Consider the following 27,773-nt stretch of genomic DNA (forward strand, 5'->3'; position numbering starts at 1 on the left):
TTTCTCACAGATATACAGTCTCCAACAGATACAGGTATGTTTTGAGGAAGGAAAGCTGATGCTTTAACAAGAGACTGTTCTCCACAGATTTTTAATCACAAGCTATCAGAGGTACAAGGACTGTAGATCTCAAGTTCTCCTTCTACAGTTACTTTTTAGTGGAAAGATTACTGTTCTGAATTATGTAGACTGGTAGAAGGACCAAAAAGTTAGACTTGACTGTTCTGCCTCTCAAACAAGATTAACTTCTTGAACTGGACGAGAGGACTACTGAATTCACTTCACTGCTGTTGAAGTACTGCATGACTGTTCTGCTATAATAGATCAAATTGTAGGTACTTCAGTTATACCCTATTTCACTTTCAAATAATAATAACTTCCTAAAGATCCTTTATCACTGAAATTACTCAACTGAGTCCAGGGCCAAACTTACAGATATGTTTAGAAGTCCAATGAAATCAATGGAAATGCGTTTACTGATCTGCATAGGCTTCCAACAAGACTTTTCCTCATTCTGTATAGTGTATCTCACTGAAATTTCCCCTAATGTTGCTTTCCCTTTTCAATCTTATTTGTCCTGTTTAATCTACTTTTACCATGTTGAATAAAATAATTACAATTCCATTTAGAGACCTGTAAATCTTAACGGAATTCTCATAATGTATTCCAGGCAGAAAGTGAAAAATAAGTCTTTCTTACCTATAGAATGGCCTGCCAGGTAATCCAAGAGGATCAATGAAAGCCCTTTCTAGCAACATGAGCTGATCATTTAGTGTTCTGACAGCAAGTAGGCTAAAAAGAAAACAGGAATATGTTAGCTACAGAGTGTTTGGCCACTTTCGTCCCATGCCCCAATGTACACAGATCTTGATTTATGAAAGACAGTAGATCCAAGATGCTGAACTTAAAGTATAGCCCACTAAAGACAGCTAACCCACACAACAGAATTATGCTGATATGTACTGTGAGACAATCTGGTTCATAACCTTAAAGTCTCTTAAAGTTGTTTTGAAAGGCCAAGGAATAGTATCAAAGAAGACAGAGACTTTCAGGTATTTTCTCTCATATTGCATCTTATTCCTTTATCTCCTTTTCATTAGGATGCTTAGGCAGACCATTATTTTCCTTTGTACAACAGCTTTCTGAAGACCCTATTTTCCACAAAGCCAGCCAGCTGCGAACTACTTCAATAAAATCACATTTATTTTTATGTGAAACCACAACATCTGAGAAACAGGAACCTTGTGATGTTAGAATCATCTTTTGAGTCATCCAAGAATTGTGTTTTTCTGACAGCAGATTGTAAATTCCCCAGAGCAGAGACCATCTGTGTCTGTGTGCTTTGAATGGCTCTGAGCATACTACTGATGCTTAACAAATAAAAGAACTGTGAAGATTATACTGAATATATGTGGGTTTGGTAGTTTACATCCAAAGTAACTTACTGTAAAGCTTTGAAGGCATTCACCAATTAAAAAAAGGTAAAACTTATACCACAGTAAGGCTGGAGTAACTACTACCACCAATGAAATTGTTTCAAGTTTACATTGGTGTAAACGGAAGACGAAACTGGGTGGTTGAATTAAAGTTTAGATTTAAGCCATCCATCAATGATACCAATTTGAAAATGCCACATATATGTCATATATCATAAATGTCATATTTTACATAAGAAATTATTGTTAAGTCATTTATCTTGAAAGTGGGTGCCATTAAAAAGATGGCTTTTATTCTCACTTAGTCTTCCATAACGGTAAACTAATGACTAAATTAGATTCTTCCCAAGAACTGTAACATACCCATATGTATGTACAAAAGAAAGTTTGGTTTGTCATTCTGGGGCATGGCCTACAAAGAAAGTGTAAATTAGTCAAATGCAAATTAGACTTTTTGGTATAGGTGGTGTATAGAATTTTTTGAAAGCTCATCAAAAAAGCTTACCACAACCACAATCACGGTACAGCTATTTTTTTTATTTTCAATAAGTGCTACCTGTATCTTGAAAACTAGAGTGCTGGCAAACGAAGACCACGAGTCAACATTCATCCTTTAAAGCTAATCCAGTGACAAAATCTTAGGACGTGTCTCTACTTAGAGGGAGTTACACACCTCAGCTGTCTCTGCTTATGCTAACCAACATTCTAGTTACATCCATGTATCATCCTGGCACTGCTCCTCAACTAAAACCTGTCAAGAATTGACACTAATTAGTTGGACACTTTTTGAAGCTGACATGGCTAGATTCCCAGGCTCTGCAGTGTCTCTGATGCCCACTAATCCAACATTTCTATACTTTTTTTCGTAGAGTAACCAGATCCTTAAAGACAAGACTCCATAAGGACTTAAAATGAAACAAATGACTGTCTGTCATTTGTCACCAAGGTTATTCAGGGGACTAAATGCAAGTGAAGACTATGCCCTCTGAGCTCAGAGGACTACATGGAGCATTTGACTGGAAGAAAAAAAAAGAGTTAAACTTACTTATTGGTATCTATTTGTTGCAGTCTGTAATGAAAGCTAGCAGCAACTTCTGTAAAATTCTCCACAGCTGAAAAGAGAGCATCTGGAGGGAGCAGGAAGGAAGTATTTAACTTCAAATTCCAAAGAAATCTTTTAACAAATCAAATTCTTCAAATTAAAGCTTTATCTTTCACTGTGATCATGATCTGTCAGTTCTCACTGATCGAAAATCAGATGACCCCATATTTCTACATTAAAAACTACATAATTCTGTGTGAAAATTTGCCTTGCAGACAATAGAAATCAGTATTTTTGTAAATATTATTATTTCCTACTTGAAGAATGTACAGAAACACCAAAAACTAGAGCATGGATTGCCAGAACCAGACTGTTCAAGTAGGTCTGGGATTTATAAATCACAACAAGCTGTGTTTTACTGGTATGTACCTCCACACATACAGAGTTTTGAGAAAGACTGAGAGTACATCTGTGTGTGTGCACACGCAGACACACATACCTGATATTGGTCATTAGCAGCCAAGTTCTAAACTGAATAGTATATAATGTTGCAAATAAAATAAAGGCTTCTCAGGCAGGAAGCGTATTGTGAATCCCTATAACATGAAATAAAATTTCACATGCCAGTAGAAGATCCCTATTGTGGCACAGGGCTGAACCATTCCTGCCTGACCAAGCCATGAGGCAAACCTCTCATGGTGCTTGCACTTGCCATCATGAGTACATAAACTCAAACAAGAGAAGTTCTGACTAGATATAAGGAGAATCTTTTTACCCTAAGGACTGTCAAGCACTGCGGACCACAGAGGTTTTGGTCTCTGTCCTTGCAGGTTTTCAAGACCAGATGGAATAAAGCTCTGTGCAACCTGGTCTGACCTCAGAGCTGACCCTGCCTTGGGCAGGCTGACCTAGAGACCTCCTGAGGTTCCTTCTAACCTGAATTATCCTATGATCAGTGTTGGACGGAGAATTATCCAACACTGCAAAGCAGTGTTATTATTTTTAGGGACCAAGACAAAGATATCTTGTTGCCATCATCAGTGAACCATGAATGTGTAACTGTGTCAGCTCTACTTGGCAGTCGCATAGTCTCTACACAGGCATACTAGTGACAAAATATTCAAATTTCAAATTATTTGAGGGTGTGGCACTTATTTTATTTACTGTTCATTCAACGCAAGGTAAATGTCAGGTCATGACTAAGATACGCATTAAGATAAGGCACTGCTAGCATTAACAGAGGAGTGCGATGAAAGCCTGTACGTACCAAAGGATACATTGTATGTTGCCAGTTCCTCTTCATGATTCCTTGACAAATTATAGATGATGTGAGCATAGTTGCTCACAGCTGATGCATAATCTCTACAGTCGAAAGGAAGCACAACGGAGTTGGCCAATTCAAACACCAGCCCTCCCCGTACCTGAGCTACTGTCAGATGATTCTTGAAAGTGGGATCATAAAACCTCTCCACAATTTCATAGGTTTCATAGACAGTGTGGTAAACTGGATAGCTGCTATATTTTTCTACATTCTGAAACAAACCAACCCAAACAAAACCATTATTCAGCTGTGGATACTTCAGCTTTGCTTGAAAACCTTTGCTGTGGTATTCAAGGCACTGTAAAGTTCAGTGTTCAGGTCACACTAACCCTATGTAGCTACTGCAGACCGTCGAATGAGAAGAACTGCTCAGTGGTGGTTCTCTTGGACATCAACCTATGACGAACAGTCATTTGGAGATACCTCTCTCCACTGACCACGTAGAGCCTAAAGAAGGTAGCTAAGAACAGCCAAATAACTTTTAGTTGGCTAAATTAAGGTGAGATTGCCTGTCCTCTCTTTGCTTGGATCTCAACAGTCATTCCTGTTTGTGCCTTTGGATACACATTTTCAGAGGAAAACACCACATTGAATAGATTGCTCCTTGAACATTTGTCAGTCTCCTCTCACAGTACGCTCCACAGTCAAACATGTATTTTCCATTAAAAATGAACCATTTTGAATTCAGAACTTCGTAAGTTATTAAAAATCATTCAAAAGTCATCATAAGCCACTTATAAACCCTTCATCAACCATAGGTAATTTTGAGCACATCCATTTATCCTGAGCAAAGGTCTTTCGTCTGACTGACACCAAGCTGACCTATTTAATAAATATTTGTGTTGCAGTAGCACATAGAGTTCTAGTAATGAACTGGGGCTCCACTCTGACACACTAAACCGAACTCCTCCAAAAAACTGGCAGTCTAAATGGCTCAATTACAGGTGATATTATTCAGGCAGTTACAAGGGAGACAAAATTACAAAGACACAGACTTACCAAATTTTTACTGTAACGTGCTCTCCCTGAAGCGATGCCAAGACGTTGAAAAAAGACTTCAAAGTCATTGCCAGAACCCAGTTTATTTATTCTTTTAACAAGAAAAAGGAAAATGCCTTGAGTGACAATACTTAAAGTATAATTTTAGTTTGCTTCCCGGTACCGTGGCAATTCTTTATTCTGCTGTTGCAGTCACTACAGTCTTTCCCTAGTACACTATTTCTGTCAATATACCATGAATTGCTTGTGACCCCTACATTACATGCACCTTATCAATTGCATTCTTAGAGAAGCACAGTCATCATTCTCAGGGTCAGAGAAATCAAACTCTCAAGAGGAGAATTTAACTCACTCTCTTTAATCATTGAGAAGACCCAATGACCTTCCTCCTGTTGAACTTCCACTATCCCGAGCTCTCAACTCAGAGAAATCACAACAGTATCAGCATGGCTCCATGGAATACAATCAGTCTGAGATTCTCTAGAGAAAGCCTGGTAAATCTGAAGGACAGTGTTGTAAAATCCTGCTTGGTGTGCTCCCCAGTCACCCAAACTTGAAGGCCTTCCAGGAGACAGGAAGCGAGTTCAAGGAAAAGCTGCTGCGTTAGCATCTTGTGTGCCTGCTGCTGGCTTGTGCATACTACCCTTATTCGTCTAAATCTCTATAAACTGCACGAACACTTTACTTTTCATATATAAAGCCTCCTGTTCATGCTACAAAGGCAAGTTCACAAAGCTGTTGTACAATAGTGTATCAGCTGCAATCAATAAAGCTCTGAAATTTACACCAGCTGAGAATCACACCATTTCTTTTAGGCACTCCGTTTTTCAAGTGGGTATTTCTTTAAAACCCACACTTAAAAACCCACACAAGTTATAATAATTTTTGGTATATCATTTATTTTCTTTTGTCACTGACCTGGGGACCTCTTTATATTCACTTGATGGATTTTTTTAATACCAGCTCTCATACAGAGATTTTCCTTCAAACCCCTCATCAGGACTTGGTATCTAGAAAAAGTATATTGTAAAAAAAGACAAAGGGTACAATTTTAAGTGTTACCAAGCAACAAATATACAACCTGTGATCACATAAAGCCTATGGCTTTACAGCAATGAATAAGTCACAGTCTTAAGTCCCTCAACCTTTCTTCATTTCCATTTTAACATTTCAAATGTATAGCGCTTTCCAGAGGAACAGTTTATTTGCTAAAACCAGGTAATTTTTGATGGAAGAAAACACACGGAAAGCAAAATATTTCAAGTCAATATTTACATTCTGATATTTATTTATGAGATTTTCATAATTTAAATATTCAACACAAAAATCCCTCACAAACCCAAAGCTTTTTCTTTCACTTACGCAGGAAATTTCAGTTTTGTAATGGATTAATTCAAAACTGTTTCTACCTTGTTTTAGTTCACAAAAAGTTATTTTCATGGATGCAGCAGTAACCTTAGAAGGGCAAAGTGTACAGTACTTGGTGTTTATGTCATCATAGCTGCCACAGAGGCATATAAATCATGATCATCCTAAAGTTTGTTCCTATCACTCTGACTACTTTCCAGATTACTAAGCAGGTTAAATACTGTGGCTATTTTTTCATCTTTCCTTTTTATTGGTGGGCTGATGAGGTTTTATTATCTTTAATTTAGTAAAGATTATAGATATTAATAATAGAATAGATATTAATATCTACTATCTAAGAATTACGCCACAATAGGAATCAAAATAAAACTAATATATTTGGAGTTTTGGTCACAAAGCTAATTGTTCATAGAACAGTGTTAACAGCATTAACAGTTTTTGCCACAGATTAACTTTGATGGGATCACAGGGGACCTGCTTCCTGATCAGCATTCTCTTCAGACATCAGCTACCAACAAGCTGTGGTTACATGTATTCATCAGCATTTGTTGCTGCTTCCCAGCTCGAGGAAGGGTTATGTAACCGTATTTACTGGTATTTAGGTCAACATTTTAATGAAGGCTCTTGGTGTCCAAGCTGAGACTCTGCTGACTCGATTTTCTGACTGTTCTGACCACCTGCACTTAGCATAGGTTACTATGGGAACTGCAGGTGATCAGTGCTTCTGCAGTTCAGGACAGAAATATCTTTTTCTGGCCACCTAATTTTAACCGAGTTAAATTTTGTTTGTTGTCTTTCAATTGCCAGAAAATGATTATACTGAATTACTACATTTCCTTTACTTTTGTACCGGTCTAATGCCAGGTTCCAAGAGACAACAAATTATCAACCCTGGAAAAGGGAGGACTGAATATATACAGCAGATGAGCGCAGATATAGTAGATTCATAGAATATATACAGTAGTTGAATGTATATTATAGATATGTATATAAAATACACACAAAGATGACTAAAGCAATGTTCATGCTTTAATTCAGATGAACATTAAAAAAGAAAACAGAAATAAAAACCCCTTAGTGCCAGTCTCTAAGACCCACTGTCAAAGCAAGGAACATTTTACCTCTTAAGATGGTGAGGCTACAGCCTGAGAAAGGTCCTTGCCTTTTAATTTTGTGTGCCATCCAAATATGTGTGAGAGCATCATGGTCAGAGCCCATGACTAACCAACAGGGGGCACTGAAGCTGAGCACATTGACCAAACCTGTCACATCATGCTAAAAACAATGCTGTAGCAAGCCTAATTTCTTCCCCTGCCTAAAGGGAGTCAAAGTCTCCACTACCATGGGCACCCTAGTAGTTGGACTGGGCAGCCAGGTTTGTGCTTGTTTCTGTCCTCTGGCTCATGGCATTTTTTTACTCTTTTGTTCTTAGAAGGAATACTTTCACAGGAGGAGTGGAAAAATCCCCTAATCCTGAATAGTTAATAATTTAAAGGTATAAGCTTGAATCCCTTTGCCACTCCTGGGAAAAAGCTCCAGTTACTTAGCTACTGACTTTAAAAGGGGTACTGCAGTCAGGAAAGAAAGAAACATCTGACACCATATTTTAGACACTGGGTCCCATCCAGTAAGTGAGCACTGAACATGCTGGCTAAAAATTTCAAGCAATATTACCTCTTTAGTCAGACTGTACACCAGTCTGTACATCAGTGGTGTGCAATCCACTCGTAGTGTGTAGGTTCCTGAAAAAAAGGAAAAACTATTCGAAGGAGCAAGTTTTACTCAGCTGAAACCATTATTTGTTAATAAGAAAGGGACTAGACAGCTACCCTCAAGGAACAAGCTGATTCTCCCTGTACAATTCTATGATCTTGTCAGTGCATTTGTATTGGTTAGGATGAATTACAGCCCAGCTTCTGAAGCAACCCTTAAGAGCTTTTCTATGTCCCTATGTTTATTACACACTTTCTAAGAGGAGAAGCTGACTCCAAAGATTTGCCATAGAACTGCTGACAGGGCCACAACACTTCTCGTCTCTCCCCCTGACTTCCCAAATAGTGTAGCTACTGTAATGGACTTCTGCCCTGAAGTAACAGGACTATCTGAAGGATACTTTATGATTCTGGGTCACGGTTTCTCCCCATATCTACTCCCAAACTAATGCAACAAAATTATCACATTGAAACTTACACGGATCTCCAAGCCAAAATGCCTCCCAGTCATCTGTATATACTATCACTGTTTCTGCAAAACACAGGTCAAAACTACGTACCTTCGATGGAGGAATCTGCATTGATATAAGCCACTCCTCGTGCTTGCAATACTTTGGCATTTTCCTACGAGAAGGAAAAGAGGAAGAAAAGGCTGATGAACTTTTTTTCCTCAGAACTATTTTCCCATCCACAGAAATAACAGCTGTTTCAGGGAAAGACATCATATACTGCAAGGAGCCATATATTCTTGGAAGTTCAAAAGGAAATGAAAGAGAGAGAGAGAGAGAGTGAGGAAGAGAGACGGAAGAAGTGTTGCTTTCTAGTACAGATTTCTCAAAGAAGTGCCACTGTGCAAACTTCTCTTTGAACACTATTGGTTTACCTCAGCCCATTCTGTCGATCCTAACAAGCCAAATTCCTCTGCATCCCAGCTGGCAAATATCACTGTTCTCCTTGGCCTCCATCCTGCAATAAAAGACCATGAAAACTGTATTACAGAAATAAAGACTGCTTGTTACATGGTAAATAACATGAAAACAAATGTCATTTTGGGGGGGCTCATCTTTTATCCTGAGCTGTGAGGAAAGAGGTGTGTTTAAGGAACTTTAACTTCTTCACTAACCTAATCTAGTAATGGTTTGCTTATTTTGTAGCAATCTCAATTCTACTTCAGTGTTGCATCAAATAATGTATTCTTTTTCTTCCCTCAGCTTTAATGGGAAGATAATTTTCTAAAATTTAAAACTCTGAACAAGGAAAAATAATGTGCTTGTGCACAAATCCTTGAAAGAAAGCTTTTCTACTCTTTTTTGCTCTGTTCAATTTAGTACACATTGTATACCAGTGTCTACTTTGACAGAAAGTGTTTGGCATGTTTTCATAACTATTACTGAACTTCTTTGACCTGTCTCCCAAATGCCAGATTTCAAAACCTAAGGAATTCACTGTAACTTTGACAGACCACCTTCAAAACAATGATGTTCCACTTGAAGTTCTGCATTTGATTTAAACCCAGGCTAAACAGAAAAGGCTCTATTGCCCTGCCTCTCTATCTCTGCCCAGTTTTATTTGAGGCTACTGGTATCTTTTCATCTTTTGCTCCCTTTCTTTTTCACTTTTTTTTTTTTTTTAAGCTTGCATTCCAAAGACAGTTTCCCCTGATATCAGTAAGTAGGAGGGAATGGAAAGAAAACTAAATGTCAGTAGGTTCTAACTGTAATGGGTAGGCAAAAAAAGCTCCTCTAGCACAGTATTTGAGTTATGTCAGAGCTTCTTTCCATGGGATGTCAGATAGGGAGATAGCATTTGCTCTGACAGCAGCAGAAACTTGGTATAGTTGACATTTGTTCCTATTCTAATGTAACTAGGCATGAGATATTTTTAACCATTACCTCCTACTATGTTTGCACAGCTCATTCTCTGCATTACACAGACATTATTTACTCTTGGGTTTGTCTCCAAACTGCAGTCAAGTGCTGAGAAGGCTCTCAATGTTGCCCTGATGAAGCCTTGATCAGTCCACCACAGTTTTATAGGACCATTGAAACAACCAGTCTGACCAGCCTCAAATACACAGTAACCAATTGTACATAAATGTCATATTTATTTCAGTATCCCTCATTTTGTGTTTTGTTTTTCCGTTACTTTCTTTTGAGTAGAAAAGTACCTCACATATACCAAGGGTGTAACTGGAACTAGTTAACAGCTGCAGAGCAGTGTGCTTATTCGAGAGATCAGATACACATTTAATTTTAAGCATATGCTTAAATCCCAGAGAAATCAATGGGTCCTGCTGAGAGCAGTGATTATTCTGGTGTGCTTTATTCTTTCATTACATTACCTTTCCTTTTCAGTTTTCCAAAGCTCCTCACAATCTCATGAACCACAGCTGCCCCACTCTGAGGATCAATGCCACCAAATACCCATGAGTCACGGTGGCCTCCCAGGATGACATATCTGTCTAGAGAAATTAATTATGGAGGTTTACTTAGAAAAAAATTTTCCTTCCATGAAGATGTTAATTGGAAGTAACTTCTAATTTTCCATGTAGGTATCAGACAACAAAGGTTAATAGTTTATAATATACATGATAGAAAGGCAAAAGACATTTTAAATCTCCAAAGACATTCTTCTGCATTTTCAGCCAGTGCTAAAGAATTTGTCAAACACAATAACTTGATCCCATAAGACTTAAAACCTCTTAAATTCCATAATGTTACTTTTATTATTAGAACTACTGCACCTTTCCTCTAAAGATAGAAGCATCTTGCTATATTTTACAATAGTTGTTTCACGGTAAAGCTGATCCACTAATTACATTTGTACAGCATGCCAACTCACAACATTAAGGTGTGCTGAATGCAGTATTTCTCTGAATATATATGTAGTCAATCATAAAAAGGGTTGTCCAAATCATGACAAAGATGTTATTAATAAGATCAAAGTCAGACTAGACATCTGTGCTACTATAATATAGTTAACAGTTGTGTTTCAGGCAACAGGGAAGTGCTGTAGTTTCAGGTTAAATGATGTATTATCATACTGGGGATGTCTATATATCTGTTCTTCTAGAGTGTAAAATCACACTGGTTACAAGAGACTGTAAGACAGACAGTGGTGGATATGATGTCTTCAGGTGGAATGCAAAATGCATTCCTGTTTTAGTAGGGAAGAATATCCACTTAAGAATATTCTTTCAATTACAGAGTTACTTGCCTGAAGACAAATATTTCTGTCTTGGTTATGACTCCCCCTTGAAAATCAGCATTTACAGTGAAAGTGCTGACATACCCTGAACCATATGAAAGCTGGTGCAATAAACATTTCAACACCAATGATCATGTAGTGCAATATTTCAGAGAAAACTATATTCCTCATTTCCCCCTTGTAACTATGAAGTGCATGTAGAGGTCACTGCACACTCACATTACACTGAAGACAAATGACTTTACCTGGTTCCACTGTGCCTCTGATGGTACCAATCACATTGTAAATCCTTCTTACTTCATTGTTACTATGAATGTGCATTTTCACCTTTCTAGTGTATTGGGAAGAAAATCCAAAGAAAATCCACCAGATTAGATAATAAAACATTTTGACACCTTTCAAAAGTGTACAATATAAATTGTAAAGAAAGCATTTTGGCCAAATTTACCCTACATTAAACTAAAGTAAATCCTGAAAATATTTCAATGTAGTTTTTTCTGGATTTATATCTGTGCAACTGAGAACACCGTTTAGTCCTTAAAAGCTATGTACTGTTCTTGATGTCAGTAAGATTTATACAGATAACAGGCTCAGAACTCCAAATTCAATGACCTTTTGCTAGCAGTTAATTTTTAAATTCAGAAGAGTGAAAGAAAAATTAAAACCATCTAATGTTGAAAAGGTAAATAGTTCTAATTATCTAGAGATTGGTGCAAATCAGAACAGACTCCAGCACAGTCAATACTGATGTGGCACCTCAGGTAGCAGAGAGTCCTGAGTTGCATCAAGAGACTTTCTTTGTGTGTTTTTCTACAACACAGCTGGAGGTGCAACAAATCATCCTCAAGGGTTGTCTGTATATTTTTCAGAAAGATTTTTTCACGTGGTATGACCAAGACATAAGGAAAATGTCAAACGGTTCAAAAGAAGTCAGAACAATAGCTCAGCCAATATTGAAACACCTGGACTTCAGTCCTAAACTGCAATTACTAAATCAATTTAAAAACAATCTGAAGCAATAAAAATTACATTGTCGTTAAAGCTTTTTTTCTGGAAAACTTGACTTGTAGGTTAATACTGTTTTATATAAGGCAATAGGTAAGACCAGAAACTGGACCCACATGAATTTTAAAAAGACAACAAATAAATTCAGTTCCCAAAAAAATAATCAGTCTCATCTAATAGTTTGTCAAAGGCTAGATGTTTTTCAAGTTAAACTGGTTCAGGACTGGCTTGAAACTAAAGCAATTCAGTCATATCCATCCAATCAAGATGTAAACCTACTGAAGCTTTGCACTGAGCACATTTCAGCCCAGAAAATTGTCATAATCAAAGGAATGATGCAGATCACCCCAGCTACTCTACCTTTGGTCAAATTCTATTGCTCTAAATGTTTTTCTCTGATCCCAAGCATGCTTTCCTTATGAAACAAAACTGACCTTGTAGAATAATCTGTTGTGAAACCAGGACCAACGTTGTAAGACACATTCAAATTTCCTTTCCAGCTACTATGCGGTGGTGCATATCCTCCCATATTACTATTATGAAAAAAAAAAAATCATTATTACTCACAGACATCTTACAATAGCACCAAACACAAATGAGGAACCAGGAACCACACTTCGTTAGGTCACATGCACACACAGACCACAGTGATGATCTTTGTCTTTGACAATGTATACTACAAGTTTCCACAGGAGAATAATCTGTGTTTTCAGCTACATTAATACTAGCAAATAAACATAGAGGAATAGTCCTGAGCACTGAGATCAGCTTGGAACAGCCTACAGCTATCCTGGAATACAGTGTTGGCCTCCAAAGGTTGTGCATACAAACTGCCTCTTGTAAATGGTCCCTGGAACTTTCTACTGCCTTAAAATGCATTTGCACTTGAATTAGCAGAGAGTAACTTAGACCATTCTAACAGTTTAACAGCATAGGCAGTTGTCTTCCAGTGCCTGTCCCTGGACACTCTTTAATCTGGTAGCATAGACAGAGTTGATGTGTTTCAACAATGTCTAAAATTGGAGCAACATGATCAGTCCCAGTCATTTTCTTGTTCTGTTGTCAAAGGCAAGATGTTTTTTCTCAGTTAACACAACTGGAAATGCAGTAATCCAGTGGATCGCAATCACCCATTCTTATTCACCTATTCTAAAGGATTTATAATTTTGACATGAACTTGTGAGAAACACAAAAAAAAATATTGAAAAGTATGCTGGATGTTCTGGTTCTTATAAGGCAAAATATAGTTATTGTAAATGAAAGCATATCCTTTACTGTAAATGCATACTTCAGTCAAACTGTATTCCACAGAAACTTCAGCATGTCTTCAAGTCCTCAGTATATTTTTCATATAAAAATTTAATGGCAGGAATAACCAGAAGTTATGACTTCTCAAGACAAAAGTGAAAACAAGTACCCAGTACTTTTAGAGGATTTAGATTTCATTCATAATTATTAAAACCAAGTTCTATAATTATTTACAACTTACTGAAGAGAAATACCTAGCTATATCATATTTATACATATTAATCTGCTCTACCACTACCAGTTGGCAGTGGAAAAAAGAGGGTTTTTTAACCTATACCTTTATCATTATAAGAAGTTATCCTCATAACAGTGATGACCAGAAAGTTTTAGAGAAAAGACAGTTTGGAGATATATTAGACCATGAAAGTTTGAGAGGAAATAGGAAAAACACTAAACCAGTGTTAATGAACATCAGGTATGCAAAAACACCAAAGACAGTAAAATTCAGCCTCATATAAAAATAAATAGTTTCGATACTTCAGAAGAAACCTGCATAGAAAACCAAGATAGAATTTTTTTTTGACTCAATATTCAAAGAGGCATCAGACAAGAGCAGAATGATTGCTCATGTGATTTAGATGTAAAATTCCTATACAAATACACACCCAAGATTATGTTCACTTACTGCCCTAAACACTTGTCCATGGTACTGTTGCCAACCTGGCATTTCCTGCTCTGTATCTCTGCAGTTCATACAGATGATTACTGGTACATTTTTAGGGAAATGGTACACTTGCAAACTCAATCACACCTTAGGTTTTTTAGAGAACTTACTTGGTGTGTCAAGATAATTGTGAATTTTAATGCTGTCCTCTGGCAAGCTGGTAGCCTGTCTTCATGTCACTTGCATGTTTAGTAAGCACACTTACTTACACGTAGATGTGTATTAAATCCCCTATAATACTGCAGTTTCTTCACTGTCCTTATGTTAGTTCACTAGCATAACTTCATATTTATGCTATGTAATATACCTGATGAGAGAAAGCACCCACCTTCATTTAACAGAGGACAGTACAGACACTGTCCCATCAAACATGCATGGCAAGTATTTCCCTGGACAAATGAACAACTTCGTTTGAGGTCTTTTTCACGAGACAGGTATCATGCCATCCTCAAAAATTTTTGCTTTTATTCAAACTGAGAACTTTATAACTTCAGTTTACTTGACTGATCATGATATTTTGCAAATGATCCTTTCCACATCACTCTGCCTGTATCTGATATGTAGTAATAGATAACAAGTTTACGTCCTACAGAGCACCTAATGACAAACGTATACTATTTCAACAGCTACAGTAGAGCACAGTGCAAAAGTATTTTCCATTTCTTTTCAAATACTGTCATAACGTTCAAAAAATAGTCTGTTTAAAATTCCTCATGTCTCCCATACACTTACCGGAGTAATAACTCGGCATCGTGATAGCCAATGGGATGAACTGGAATTTTTGGGAGACCTACACCACTGGCTTTGTCTAATCGGTAGGTGTATTCTGAAAGCAAAAGACAGATATTTTCATATTTACAACTCTCGGAAGAAATCTGTACAGTTCATAGCATAGTCCTAACACTGGAGTCAGGGATAATTTCACTTTCCTCGAAGACAGGCTGACATTTCTTCAGTGATTTAATTTTTTATGCTTTAACAATATGTTTTCAGAGAGACACTAACAAGGGTTCTCCCATAGTGTCTGCAGACATGCATTTAGACCTGGCTGGAAATTTTAAAATTACTTGCTAATTTTTTTGTGTTGAAAGCTTTTAGATAGAAAGATTTCCGTCTGTGGGAAACAACTTCAGACTAAGCCACAGATAAAGAACAAGAGCAAAGAGAAAGCCTGTAGTCTGATGCCTGGAACATTCAGCTGGGAACTAAAAAATTTTTGCCAGTTGATTAGAGATGCAGATGAAATCTTATACACTGGGCTACTGAATATGCTGGTTTGCTGGTTTTGTTCTGGTAAAGCTCAAATACAAATCATAGGTTTTTTTACAAATGAGAATCTTAATTTTCACATTGTGGACAAAATTTGATGTTTGCAAGCCAGCAGGTATGGAATAGTTGAGGAAAGCAGACAGGGATTCACCCCTGAGATCACTGACTCTAGCATGAGGAACCAGAAACCTTTCTCATGATCTGCTTCTGCCATGCTGCTGTTGTGAACACATAACCTCTTCCAGCTCATGCTGTGCTGGCTAGAGGTAACTTTCCCCATCCGCTAGGGACTACTCTTCTTGAGGTGACTGCCTCCCTCAGATATGCTGGCTCAAGTGCTGGCGTGAATGATTCTTAATGCCTTTCAGTCAAAATGATCTGGGTCAGGTGCTAAATGAAACAGCTTAGGCAGAGCTCAAATAAGCAGCTGAGGAAGCATGAGGTGAAGGTGATGGACCAGTGGGGAATGGTCATCTTCTCATGAGCCTCAGCTGCAGCCAGGGTGACATGAGTCACAGCATGAAAGATCCCAGCATTGCCAGCAGGGGCTTTTGTGGAGGGAAAGGAGCCTAAATCCTGAAGAAAGGAGAACTGCAAAAGCAAAAAAATCTGTGAGCTGTGCAGCCTAGCTCCTTGCTGACTCACTCATCAGAAACAGAAAGAACACTATGACTTCAGTTGTTGAATACTTATGTCATGATCTCTGGGCTAACTTGGGTATATCTGTGAAGTTAAGCAGTTCAGCACTGCACTGTGTGGCTCCCTTAACATCCCCTCACTTTCTCTCATGCACCATTTGCAGAAGTGGCCTACTGACATGAAGCCCAAAGCTGCCTCTTTTGAGCAACAGAAAGACGAAGAAAAAATGTGTTTTGTTCCAAGGGAAAGAACATCCCCATTACCTTTGCCCCCTTTCCTGAAACCAGACCCCCAGAGCATGACTTCTCTAGTGTCACTCACCTTTTGCAGGATAACCTGGCGTCAGGGGATCCCCTGCCCCATTCAGGTTTAACACATTTCCACGCTGGGCTCCTCCACCTGGCAGGTTCCAGCCGTTTGGATAAGGATCTACTCCTGGGGCGCAGTAGTCAGCAGGGTCAGAGTACAGAATAACTCCCTTGGCACCTGCCAGTTCAGCATTCTTCACCTGCAAAGCACATCTCTGGTCCCTATCCAGTCCATAGCTTGACACAAGAGTTCAAGGGGCAAACGAAAGTATTATAAATGACAGTGATTACTCCTCAGGGCCTTTTACAGTGCTTGAGGTAAGTAAAAGGCCCATAACTGTCTCATATCATAAAATTTCCTGAAAATATATATACATATATCTGGTTTTGTATGAAAGTAAGAGGTTTGCTATTGCTTTGAAATTTAGTTAGGAGATAACTGCAGTGACATGGAAAAGATCCCTCACAGTATTACTACATAACCTGAGTTTGTATTCTGTCACCCAGATCATTACAATCAACTGACTATTGAAATGTACACATCATGGATAGAAAAAACTGTATCACACTGATGCAACCTTATCGTTCAGTTAGTAATGTATTTACCTTATTTACCTAAATGATCTCTGGAAAGTATCTCAAGAGTTCAGAGTACACAGAAAGATTATTACTGGAGAGCTTGAAACTGTCTTTGGCTGTGAAAAAGACTAACTCCAAAGAGTATGTATCTTATGCTTATTATGGCAGAAGGACTGACCTGCATGCTGTTTTGATTAAAAAAGTGTTCTCATGCAACTTTATTATTGTATAATACTGGTTGGTAGAGAGTGAAAGAGAGAAAATGTATGTCATTCTGACACCCCAATCTGTTTTGCTACTAGACATGACAGTGATGTATAGTGACTGAGTGACAATTAATCCTCAACAGTTTTAAATTTGGGTATTTTAATTCAGAAATAACATAGCTTTTTTTAGAAATACAGTACTTGCCTTCATCCTCTGTCCTATTTTTTCACACCATTAGGAAGTCAGAAAATAACAGTACAGTTCTCCAGATTTTATATAGACTAATGAATTCTTCAGTATATAAACAGTCATTAGAAATGCTACTGCTAAGAATTAACATACCTTCCCTTTGTCTCAAAGAGGGCATGTAATTTCCAAACCACAGGACAACCGCCCCTCTAGATATTAGTAACACTGACGTGTTTGTATTTCATTTTAAGAAAAGATTCACAGACAGCAGTTACCTTCTTCAATTTTTAAGTCTTTTCCATTCAGATAGTATGTTTAAGTGTGGTGAACAATTTAGTGAAAATATTATCTGACCCAGAATATGAGTTACATGTCACTTTTCACTGGTGAAAATGGTATGTATGTAAACCAGTGAGTTACCCATTTAAAAGCTCACAGATTAGTCAACAGCATATAATAAGATCTGGCATTCCAGCAAGGAGGTTCAGGGTTTGATACCCTTAGGTAACTGAGAAATACAAATTATAGTCCTGCCAAATTAGGGTCAAACTAATTTTTGTACAAGAGCCAAACACACTTAAAATAGACTATCTTCTTACATTCCTATTGAGGAAATAACTTGAGTGCATGCCTGAAGCATGCACATGATTATTTCCTTTCCTCTCAGGCCATGGAAATCTGCAGAAATCTGTAGTTTAAAAATATTTATATGATAGGGACATTGAATAAATACAGAATTTAAAATAACCTCCATATAGTTATAGTCTCTGCCTGGTGTACAGAAACTGTTATAAAGAAACACAATATAGGCATCTTAAAGCACAGCTGAACTAATAGGCAACAACAGCCTAGTTCAGAGTTAGAGTGTATTTCCCAAGAATGTTAGTAATATTTTGGAACAATTTATAGTATGCAAATGAATATAAAAATATGTAAATTTTTCCAACTTATTTACTTTTTGTCCTATAGATGTATTATATCTATCAAATATCTTCTAATAAAGATTATTCTTTGAACACAGCTCTATGAAAACTCAGTTATGCTAAAATCTCCAAAACACTTTAGGTCAGTGTTTCAGTCTCCTGAAATCAACTGAATTACAGCACAAATAACATCTTTATATAGTGGCATTACCTTATTTCCTCTGAAGATCTTTCCATATCTGACAATAACAATCTTTCCCGTACAGTTAATTCCCATTTCACGCTCCAGCTTAAAGAAGTCCTCAGTGCGGCCATAATTCACATACACTAACTCACCCTGAGAGAAAGAGGTAGAATTTGGAACAACAATGTCAATGAGTATGTCAGGAGTATGTGATCTAGTAAGAAAATAAGCTGGGAAAAATGAGCTCTGGGACTGGCTCCAGTATGAGTTCTTTTTTGATCATGAGACAATTAGGCAGGCAAATGAATTCTAATGAATTTAGACTCCTACCATCCAAAGCTGCCAGACTTTGTTCACAATCGAGAATGTTAAGATATGGCTTCTGAATCAGAAACCTGAAGTGACCAGAGTACAGCATTTACTTCTCTTTCTAGTCTGTTGAAGCTGTAGTCAGTCTTGGACAGCTGGAGGTATTCTGGGCCCAGACACCACAATAAATATCAATTGTATTTTATGCAGTAAACTGAATGATGCCAATATCCTCTGAAATTCTCAGGACTCGATTCTTATTCAATACGGCAGAAGCTACAGGTGGTTGACTGTCAAAATAAATACACCTTTCACACGAATAAAGTATTCTTCATGACTGTGTTTCAACTGTGTTATTCAACACTTGGTACGTGATTCATCTTCCTTAATGTCAGCTACCTAAAAGCTGTGTGCATTGTCTGAGAAGGTCCTGTAGTGCTCTCCATAGCCAGTGAAGAGCTGGAAAGTTCTCTGAGAACTCACCCTGTCCAGGAGAGTTCACCCCAAATCTGTTTTAAACACCTATTTTAGGAAGGAATAAATCGAGCTCTGGATACACCTCTCATTTATTATACCTCAAAGACTGGTTTAGAGTAAATGCCTATAAAAAGCCTCAAAGACTAGTTTAGGGAAGATGCCTACAATTTTAGACAATTAAAATTAGGTGACAGGAAACTCTTCCTTAGTGCATTTCTCCATATTACCAGACACCTCCAGAGAGATCTTCAAGTTAATTTCAAAAAGGTATAAACTTAAATCTCTTATACAGATAAAAATTGCTGACTAGACATTCAGGTGGTCGCATATAACAGCATACAGCATATCCTGGTCCTGATAAGACTGTGGTATGGTCATTTTGACTGTACTGGTTTCACAATTTCTTCTTAAATTAAGCAAAATGAACTCAGAATAAAGTCATTAAATGATGGGAATGCTATTTAAGTAAGCCAAACAGTTTCAAATCTAGTAAGATTCTGGTCCTCTCTGTTCAGAGAACAATTCATAAACACAAGGATTGTTCTTGGGGAGGTTTTTCTGAATTTATGGAGTAGTTTTCCCTCTCAGTAAAATCAACTGTAACTCTTCTGAAGTCAAGACAGTTCTTCCAGTCTATTTAGATTAAGTAGAAGGGGAATTTGGTCCTCCATTTTAACATAATTTCTTTAGAATATCTTGTACAGAATACCTACATATTTAGGCTATTGTATTTTTAACAACACATACAAAAATGTCGATTTCAATAGTTTAGCTTACATAATCACAGAGCTGTAATTATAACAATTAATAGCAACCTGCGGGGTTCTTACATTCAGGGCCCTTGTTCTACAGTGAAGTGCAAAACAAGTTAACATATGAGAGTAACATTTTATGGTGAAAACCTGTTCACACTTTTCAGGGTTTTTTTAAGTAATGTCTTTAAGTAGATGTCATCACATAAAGAACAGTTCTGATCTTTAGAAGAAGGTCTTACAACTATAGCTGAAATAAAGTATATAATCTGTATTCATAGCATTTTTCCTGATGTTGCAGAATAATTTCAAATTTACTCAATCTCTAGATTTCTGAAACTACATCAAAAGGTGCTTATTTGAAGATTCTGACATTATTTGATATAGTGCATAGCAAATCAGGCTTCCTTAATTAAATTCTTTTAGTATCTCTGAAAATTCTTCATCTTTAACTTTCATTAACAGTACTAAGAACTACATCAATGTAATAAATTTATCAGAGCATTGTGACAGTTTTGTATCATAATTTCCTGGTGATGTGATGAAATCCCTTACGTTTATAGAACTATTACAAAATACAAGCTTTGAGAATATAGTGTGGGCTAATAAAATGTCTTGTCTGGGCTTTCTTAGCATAGTTAGAGATCTAAAGGACACCTCTTACTTGTGACCATCATTAACTGAGTGGGAGTACTTTTGCAATCACTGAAAAAGGAAGTGAAAAATTTTACCATCATTTATGATGCTAATGTTCCAAACTACTACTACTGTCTGACAGAATATGACTTCACTACTTTGCCTGCTTTTTGCTAAATATTTCTGTTAAAAAAGTTTCTGCTCAAAACTTAACTTTTTTCATCCAACTGTTTATTGGGATTTAGTTAATATACACCACACAGAAGAAACTTAAATTTTCTAACAATCTGTATGGCAGACCAAGATATATTCCCTCCTCCATCTACTGAGAACCTGAAATGAATGGGAACTACTTCTAAATCTCTGCAGGGTCTCACTCTAGCAGGCAGGTAGCTACTATCCCACTCTGACAGTATTTAACCTTCAACACAGTCACTGCCACTTATTTTTAAAAGGCAGCTGCAGGAAAAAGTAATAGTGCTAGCAGTGCCGAACCACATTTCCACAACTCCCAGATTATAGCACTCACCCAGAAAATGGGTGAGCTGCTTTCTTGGCCTCTCTTAGTATGAAGAACTTTGACCGTTTCTCCCACTTTCCAGGAAGGTGACCTACAGTTAGCCTGGGAAGCATAAAGGACATCTTTCCTACTGGTGATATGTCAGGTTTTGAACTAAAGCTTAAGACCCAGGAAATTCAAATTATTCTATACTGCTCTGTGCTATTCTGTGCTATGCTATGCTACACTACACTATGGTATTCCCTCTTTTCTATTTCTGTTACTTCTATTTCTGTCTCTACTTCCATTTCTTTTACTATTCTACTATGTTACCTCAGGCATTCCTTGGGCTGAAAACGCACTGTAGGGTGGCACCACATCTCTAACAGTCTCATATCCTGGAGGAGGAGGCTCAGATAACGATGTGTTAAAAATCTAGTGGGAAAGAGAAAAAGAAAAAAAATAAACCAGGCAATATGGAAAAGAAGTCCTGTCTATTCAGGCACATTTCACATGCATTTGCAGTTTAAAGGACTCTAGTTTTAGAACTCTAAAGGAGGAATGGCCGAAACTTTAGCAAGCACTGGGCATCCTTTTCAGTAGGCAGGTTCAATGTGTGATCTTGCAAATCCCATCTCCACTCTTCACACAGAAACCTGCTTAAATGAACACAGGGTCCCTTAAGGTGGTCTCAGTTCAATAAGAGATAAGAGCAGGTTAGATCATAATGGTAAAACCCACTTGCATTCTGCTCATCCCTGGAGCTTCTACGGGAACTAGAGCTACTCTGTAATGAACTGATGTTACTTGTGATAGTACATCTCGAGGCCTAGACTCTAATCTTCAAGAAACTGAATTTAGCAGAATCACCAATACTGTATAATGAATCAATGCAAATAATGACGCTGACCATGGTTGCTTTCCTCTTTCTAAACAACAGAATAATTTTAAAACAATTGAATTTCATCAAGTAATTCTCTTATATAATTCTCCTTTAATCCATATGTCAGTATGCTATATGAATCAGGATATTAGTACTCCTAGCACATACATTACAAAATGAAAATACAAAATATAAAGGCAAACTGGAACCCCTGATTTCTGTGCACTTGGGATCAGGCCCAACACCATTAACAGAGGATAGCTTTCCCTCCCAGTTTTCCCAGGTGTATGAAGGTGATTTTGTTGGCTGGTTGCAAAAACTGGTGTTTTCTGTACCTCATTTCCATGCTCATCAATTATTGAGATGTAGTTGGGCTTAGTGTCATCAGGGTAAGAGAGCAAGACATCATAATGAACCAGCTGAACAGAATCCAAACCAAACTCCTTCCACTCAGCTTGGACTTGCTGTGCCAGATGCAGATTCTCCTTTGTTCCTGCTAGGTGAGGAAGCTGTGTAAAATTGCTAGAGAAAAAGAAGCAATGAGTCAGGATCAGGCATGGCAGTTAATAATCAGAACTCTTAGCCTAGCTGGAAATAAATCCCCCTAGAGATGACCAGATGTACCCAGGCTAAATAAGTACCCAGACTCCTCTGAATCTATGTTTTTGCCTGTCTTATACATAAGTTAAGGTAAAGGGTTTCAGTCTGTCCTGAGCTATCATAGGTGTTTGCATCTTCCTCGCAGCGTGGCTTAGCAAGAATGGCATGAGGACATCAGCTGTTGGGCCTATTCTTGCTTTACTCGTCCTCCGGGTGACCTTAGACCAATCACTGCTATGCATAATGAGACTGACCTTCCTTGTAAAGTGATTAAAAAATTAAGTATAATTATTGTTGTGTATTCTATTTAGAAATGTGCATAATTACTCTGATCCCTACTTTTAATTAACTGGATATTCTCCTTGGATCCCACTATTTTAATTAATTTTGGCATAAATACTGATTTATCTAAAAGTTCTCTCTGAATGTGTCTTGTTAGCAAACAAGAGAAAGTGAGTTCACAGTGGCTTACAAACAAGGAACACAAAAACCCAACAGCTTGTGACTTAAAAGTCAGGCATCATGAATAACAGTGAAAGATACAATAAATAGTGAGCAACCCATTGTCTGAAAAGAAAGAATTGTCCAGATCATTGAGAAAGTCCAGTGGTGAAATGAGCTGAAGAAACTCCGAGCTGCATGAGGTTGTCATCATGATGTCTTCATCCTGTCATGCCATCATGATCATGCCATCAACATGCCACAGAACCATGTGTTGCACCAGCTGGTGTTAATGAAGGAAATTGGATCTTTGATAAGGAACGGTTGTAAGATTGGAGAAAATTTTAATTCTTGGCTTTGAGTGAGAACCAAGCCATCAAACAAATTACTTTAAAAGAATTATAGAAATAGGATAGGATAGGATAGGATAGGATAGGATAGGATAGGATAGGATAGGATAGGATAGGATAGAATAGAATAGGATAGAATAGAATAGAATAGAATAGAATAGAATAGAATAGAATAGAATAGAATAGAATAGAATAGAATAGAATAGAATAGAATAGAATAGAATAGAATAGAATAGAATAGATCAGTTAGAAGGGACCTACAAGGATCATCTAGTCCAACTGCCTGACCACTTCAGGGCTGACCAAAAGTTAAAGCATGTTATTAAGGGCATTGTCCAAATGCCTCTTAAACACTGACAGGCTTGGGGCATCAACCACCTCTCTAGGAAGCCTGTTCCAGTGTTTGACCACCCTCTCGGTAAAGAAATGCTTCCTAACGTCCAGTCTAAACTTCTCCTGGCACAGCTTTGAACCATTCCCATGTGTCCTGTCACTGGACACCAGGAAGAAGAGGTCAGCACCTCCCTCTCCACTTCCCCTCCTCAGGAAGCTGTAGAGAGCAATGAGGTTGCCCCTCAGCCTCCTTTTCTCCAAAATCCTTAGCAGGGGAATGCTGCTAGATAAAACCATGTTGATGATGTCAACATCGAGTACCAACCCTGTACTAAAAGTCCCTGTTACAGTGACAGTATCACTTTCTGAACCAAGAGCAGTTATGTGTTATTGTTAGAGCCAACGCTGTCTTCTGTAAGAGTTAGGAATGCTTAAGTCTCACGTTTTCATTAAAATTTGCTGTATGCAATAATGTTCTCCTGTATTATATTCCTATTTAACTGAATCATATTGTTTTTCTTCATTTCCTCTTCTAATCTGTTCGCTGCCTGTACTGGTAGTTCTGAGCAGTGGCTAAGTATCTGTCATATTTCACCACAGAACTGGCCCTGTGACAGTAAATGAGGTACAATGTTTCCTGTTGGCATAGAGACAGAGAGTTTAGAGGACAGAAAGCAGTCCTTTTACAGAGCTGTTTAACAGTTGACTTTGTAGGAGCCAAAACACACATTATGACTGTAAAAAATCCTAAGTTCTCAGTTTTCAATGTTTATATAGTCCAGGACATGACTGTTATGTAGTAAAGAGAACGTACTTTCCAGCTAATTTATTTGCAATAGTTTGTGGTAAGTGCACTTAAAATGAAATCAGTAGTATTGCCACAATCTTATAAACCGAAAATGTTTTTTCAGGAATTTAGTTTTGCAGCAAGATACAACTCCATGCTATGTAATCAGGATGGGAATTTAAGGCAAACCCAAATTTGTTGATCACTCCTAAAATAACTGATACTCTATCATTTCCTTTACACAGAAAGTAAATTTCTATCAATAAACTATGACTTCTGGTCTATTACTGACTCAAATAAAGACATGTTTTTACCAAATACCGCACTATCCTAAGAGAAAAAGTATCTGTTTACAAGATCTCTAAAATAAATAAATAATACTACATCATCTTCCTTGTAGTTAAACCTTCTAAGTTACAGAAATTAAGAAATTAATTACAGTAATTAAACTATAATAGATTTTTAACATATCTATATTGTCATCTTCCACTGTTTAAATTTTCAGGAACAAATATTAGCAGTTTTGTTTCTAGGATTTAATAAAAGAAACAAGAGTATATTTAAAATCACCTAATATAAAGGGTAGATGGAATGAAAAAAAAAATATTAGGAAAAAACATGGTCTTGAAAAGCTTTAAGACTATTAGATTTATTATTATGAACAGTCTAATCAGATGACTAGCTGATATCTACTATGTCTATTCTAGCTATTCACTGTGCAGAGGGAGAGAGCTTGGAAACGTATTTTTCTTCATGAAAGTGAGTACAAGGTCAGAATGGTGACAGATTAACACATAAATTTGGTCACAGTATAACAAAGCGTGAAGGGAGAGTAGCAATGTTATTAAGGCCTAAACTGGAGAAAGAACTAAAGGCTCAAACACTGGTATGACTTTCTTGTCTCTTACACTGAGGTACTCCTCTATTTTTCATTTAATGTCTCCTGATTTAAGTACATTCGTACTGCCTAATTTAAAGTGAATGATTTTTCCATAAAAATCAATAGAAGATAAACACTGTAGACTGAAAAAGGACACATAAGAGAAAGGTTGAACCTCTGCATCATTGTACAAGCATTCACCAAATGCTGAGCAAGAGCTTGGCCAATTTTTAATTACTTTAAGTACTGAGATTACTGACAACTTAATTGTTTCCAACAGAAACAAGAATGAGAGGAGCTGAGATGGACTGTTTTGTCCATCACAGCTCACTGGGACACATTAGATAAAACCTATGGCTGAAAACCTGCACACCATCCTCTGTCTGATGGCATCCTTGGGCTGGTTCCTGCTTGAATTTTTCTTTTTCGGACTGATTAGTCTACACATTGCTTACTAAAGAAACTGCTTGATGTTTTCTGCTTTCATTTCAGTCATAAATGCCGCCTTCATGTCCTCATGAGGACTCACAGATGTCTTCTTTTCTGTAGGTTTTGCAAACCAGCCTGTACAACACAGCAAAATACAACAGTAAAAACATTACAGCAACATTCCCATGACACACACCATTTCTCCTTGGTATCACTGCAGGATTTTCACTATGTATTTTACAATTGTTTTTATCTCTGCACAGACAAGCAGCCACAACCTAATACAGGCTGCACAGTGATAGCAGTGGCAGTCCCCCACACAGTAAGAGAACTTATTTGCCTAGATAGATATTGAGGGGAATAAAATACTATATTTATTCATCACGGTTATTTTACTGTAGATGCTAAGGAGACTTATCTATCTTCCTTTAGCACCAGAACATCATGCTGTCAGTCATGTCAGTCGTATCAGCCACCTCAGTAATAAGGCAGCAGCTTTACAAAAATGCACAGAAACACAGACACCCTTTGTAAGGAACAGATGTCTTGTAACTCCTTTCTCACTCTCTGGTCTGTCTGGCTCTTATTCTGGAATCCTTCCCTTACTGTGCAGGCATTACCAGAGTAAGTGATGAGAGGAACACCTGGCTAGAAAGTGTTTCTGACATCTGTTTTTATTTTTAAGTCAGAGGCTGGACATGTTCAGTGCAAATGCAGCAGCAGTTACACGGGCAGTGCAAATGAGAGAAGCGGTGGGGAGCAAAGAGCAGGTAACAAGCTGGCACTACTGAGGCACTAGTCACCGGCACAGCAAAAGGCTCTTTTCCACACCAGTGGAATTCGCTCAGGGCTTCCCAGTGGCACTAACCCCAAGTACACACCAAAAGGCATTTCACAATACAAGTGGCTCTTTTGTTTTCCTTCCTCCCCCAAACTGATCCTGATCCAAAGGGGAGGTAGGGAGGGGAAATCTTGTGGCAGTAACCCACAGGTTTGCCTGTCTGGGCCGAGGGGAGGTGGAACATTAAAGACTATTCCACCCCTCCTGTCAGCGCTCCTCCAGCCCTGTATTTATCATCCCGCCTTTCTGGGCCGGTGCGGTTTCAACGCAGTAGGCTGGAGGGGCCAGTCTTCTGTGCCCTCCTCACAAACCCCGCACCTCTTCTCCTCCCACAGCATAACTACTTTGTGTAAAAGGAAATCAAAAAACAAGTAGAAGAGACAAAGACCCCTTCTCCCGCGGAGGAGCTGGAAATCCCAGGAGGGGTCGGTGACTGCACTTGCTTGGTGTGGAGGGAGGGAGGGGGCTCTCGGCGGCCGAGCACGGACTCACCTCGGGCACCCCCGGCGCAAAGCCCCGTTGCTGGAAACCCGCCCGCTCCTTCCCCCCGCCCGCCCCTTCCTCGGCCCGGCGCCGAGCCACCTCCCCCGGTTGGAAAGGCCAGGGGTGGCCGGGAGAGCCCCTCCGACCCGAGGGAGGGTCAGTCTGCACTGTACCGATGAGGAACCCGAGGAGGAAGAACCCTGCCGCTGCTCCCAGGACGACAGCCCAGAAGCGGCCGCTGGCTGCCCGGGGGCCGGCCGGCTCCTTGCCGGCGCTGAGCGACCTCCACATCGCCGCCAGCCCGCTCCCGCCGCTCCGCGCCGCTCCCGCCAGCGCCCGCCTCGCCGACCGAAGTCCCGCCGCGGCTCGGCCCGCCCCGGAGGCGGCCGTGGGCGGGCAGGCGCCGGGCGCTGGTCGCGGCCCCCTCAGCGGCTCACGCCTCAGCCCGGCCGCCTCACACGGAGCCCGGGGGCCGCCCGTGAGGTGTTCCGCTCTCCCCCACCGCCCAGGAAAGAGGCCCCCGCGCCCGGGTGCCGAAGCCACTGCCCGGGCGCTTGCCACTCTCGCTGAGGTCTGTCAGGTCCAGGCGTGCTCACCCCCCACTCCCTGCATGGCCTAGGTATCCTGCCACCTCGTATTTCTTTTAACTTGCTACAAAGTGTGGTGGGGAGCTAAAGTGATGATTTGGACACCCGTTTTGCCGTGACTGTGTC

At 38.8% G+C, this 27,773-nt stretch overlaps 2 protein-coding genes across 2 annotated transcripts in view; both read right to left on the bottom strand.

The window, feature by feature from the left end:
- LOC141919866 (N-acetylated-alpha-linked acidic dipeptidase 2-like) overlaps positions 1–2,508 on the bottom strand; it is a 54,162-nt gene extending 51,654 nt beyond the window's left edge. Inside the window, exons 1-2 of the mRNA XM_074816302.1 lie at positions 2,482–2,508; positions 700–792 (exon numbers count right to left, since the gene is read on the bottom strand). The gene's annotated coding sequence lies outside the window, so the exon portion shown is untranslated. The remainder of the gene's footprint in view (positions 1–699; positions 793–2,481) is intronic.
- Positions 1–27,483, bottom strand: part of LOC141919865 (putative N-acetylated-alpha-linked acidic dipeptidase) — a 33,587-nt gene extending 6,104 nt beyond the window's left edge. Inside the window, 18 exon segments of the mRNA XM_074816297.1 lie at positions 700–792; positions 2,482–2,563; positions 3,746–4,010; positions 4,799–4,889; positions 5,717–5,808; positions 7,841–7,908; positions 8,439–8,502; positions 8,762–8,844; positions 10,220–10,339; positions 11,331–11,416; positions 12,525–12,623; positions 14,795–14,888; positions 16,292–16,478; positions 18,388–18,513; positions 21,367–21,468; positions 22,252–22,438; positions 25,763–25,871; positions 27,234–27,483. Coding sequence (XP_074672398.1) covers positions 700–792; positions 2,482–2,563; positions 3,746–4,010; positions 4,799–4,889; positions 5,717–5,808; positions 7,841–7,908; positions 8,439–8,502; positions 8,762–8,844; positions 10,220–10,339; positions 11,331–11,416; positions 12,525–12,623; positions 14,795–14,888; positions 16,292–16,478; positions 18,388–18,513; positions 21,367–21,468; positions 22,252–22,438; positions 25,763–25,871; positions 27,234–27,351 — 2,066 coding nt within the window. The 5' untranslated portion in view covers positions 27,352–27,483.
- Positions 27,484–27,773: the final 290 nt, after the last annotated feature.

The sequence above is a fragment of the Strix aluco genome, chromosome 2, assembly GCF_031877795.1.
Source record: "Strix aluco isolate bStrAlu1 chromosome 2, bStrAlu1.hap1, whole genome shotgun sequence".
Lineage (NCBI taxonomy): Eukaryota > Metazoa > Chordata > Aves > Strigiformes > Strigidae > Strix > Strix aluco.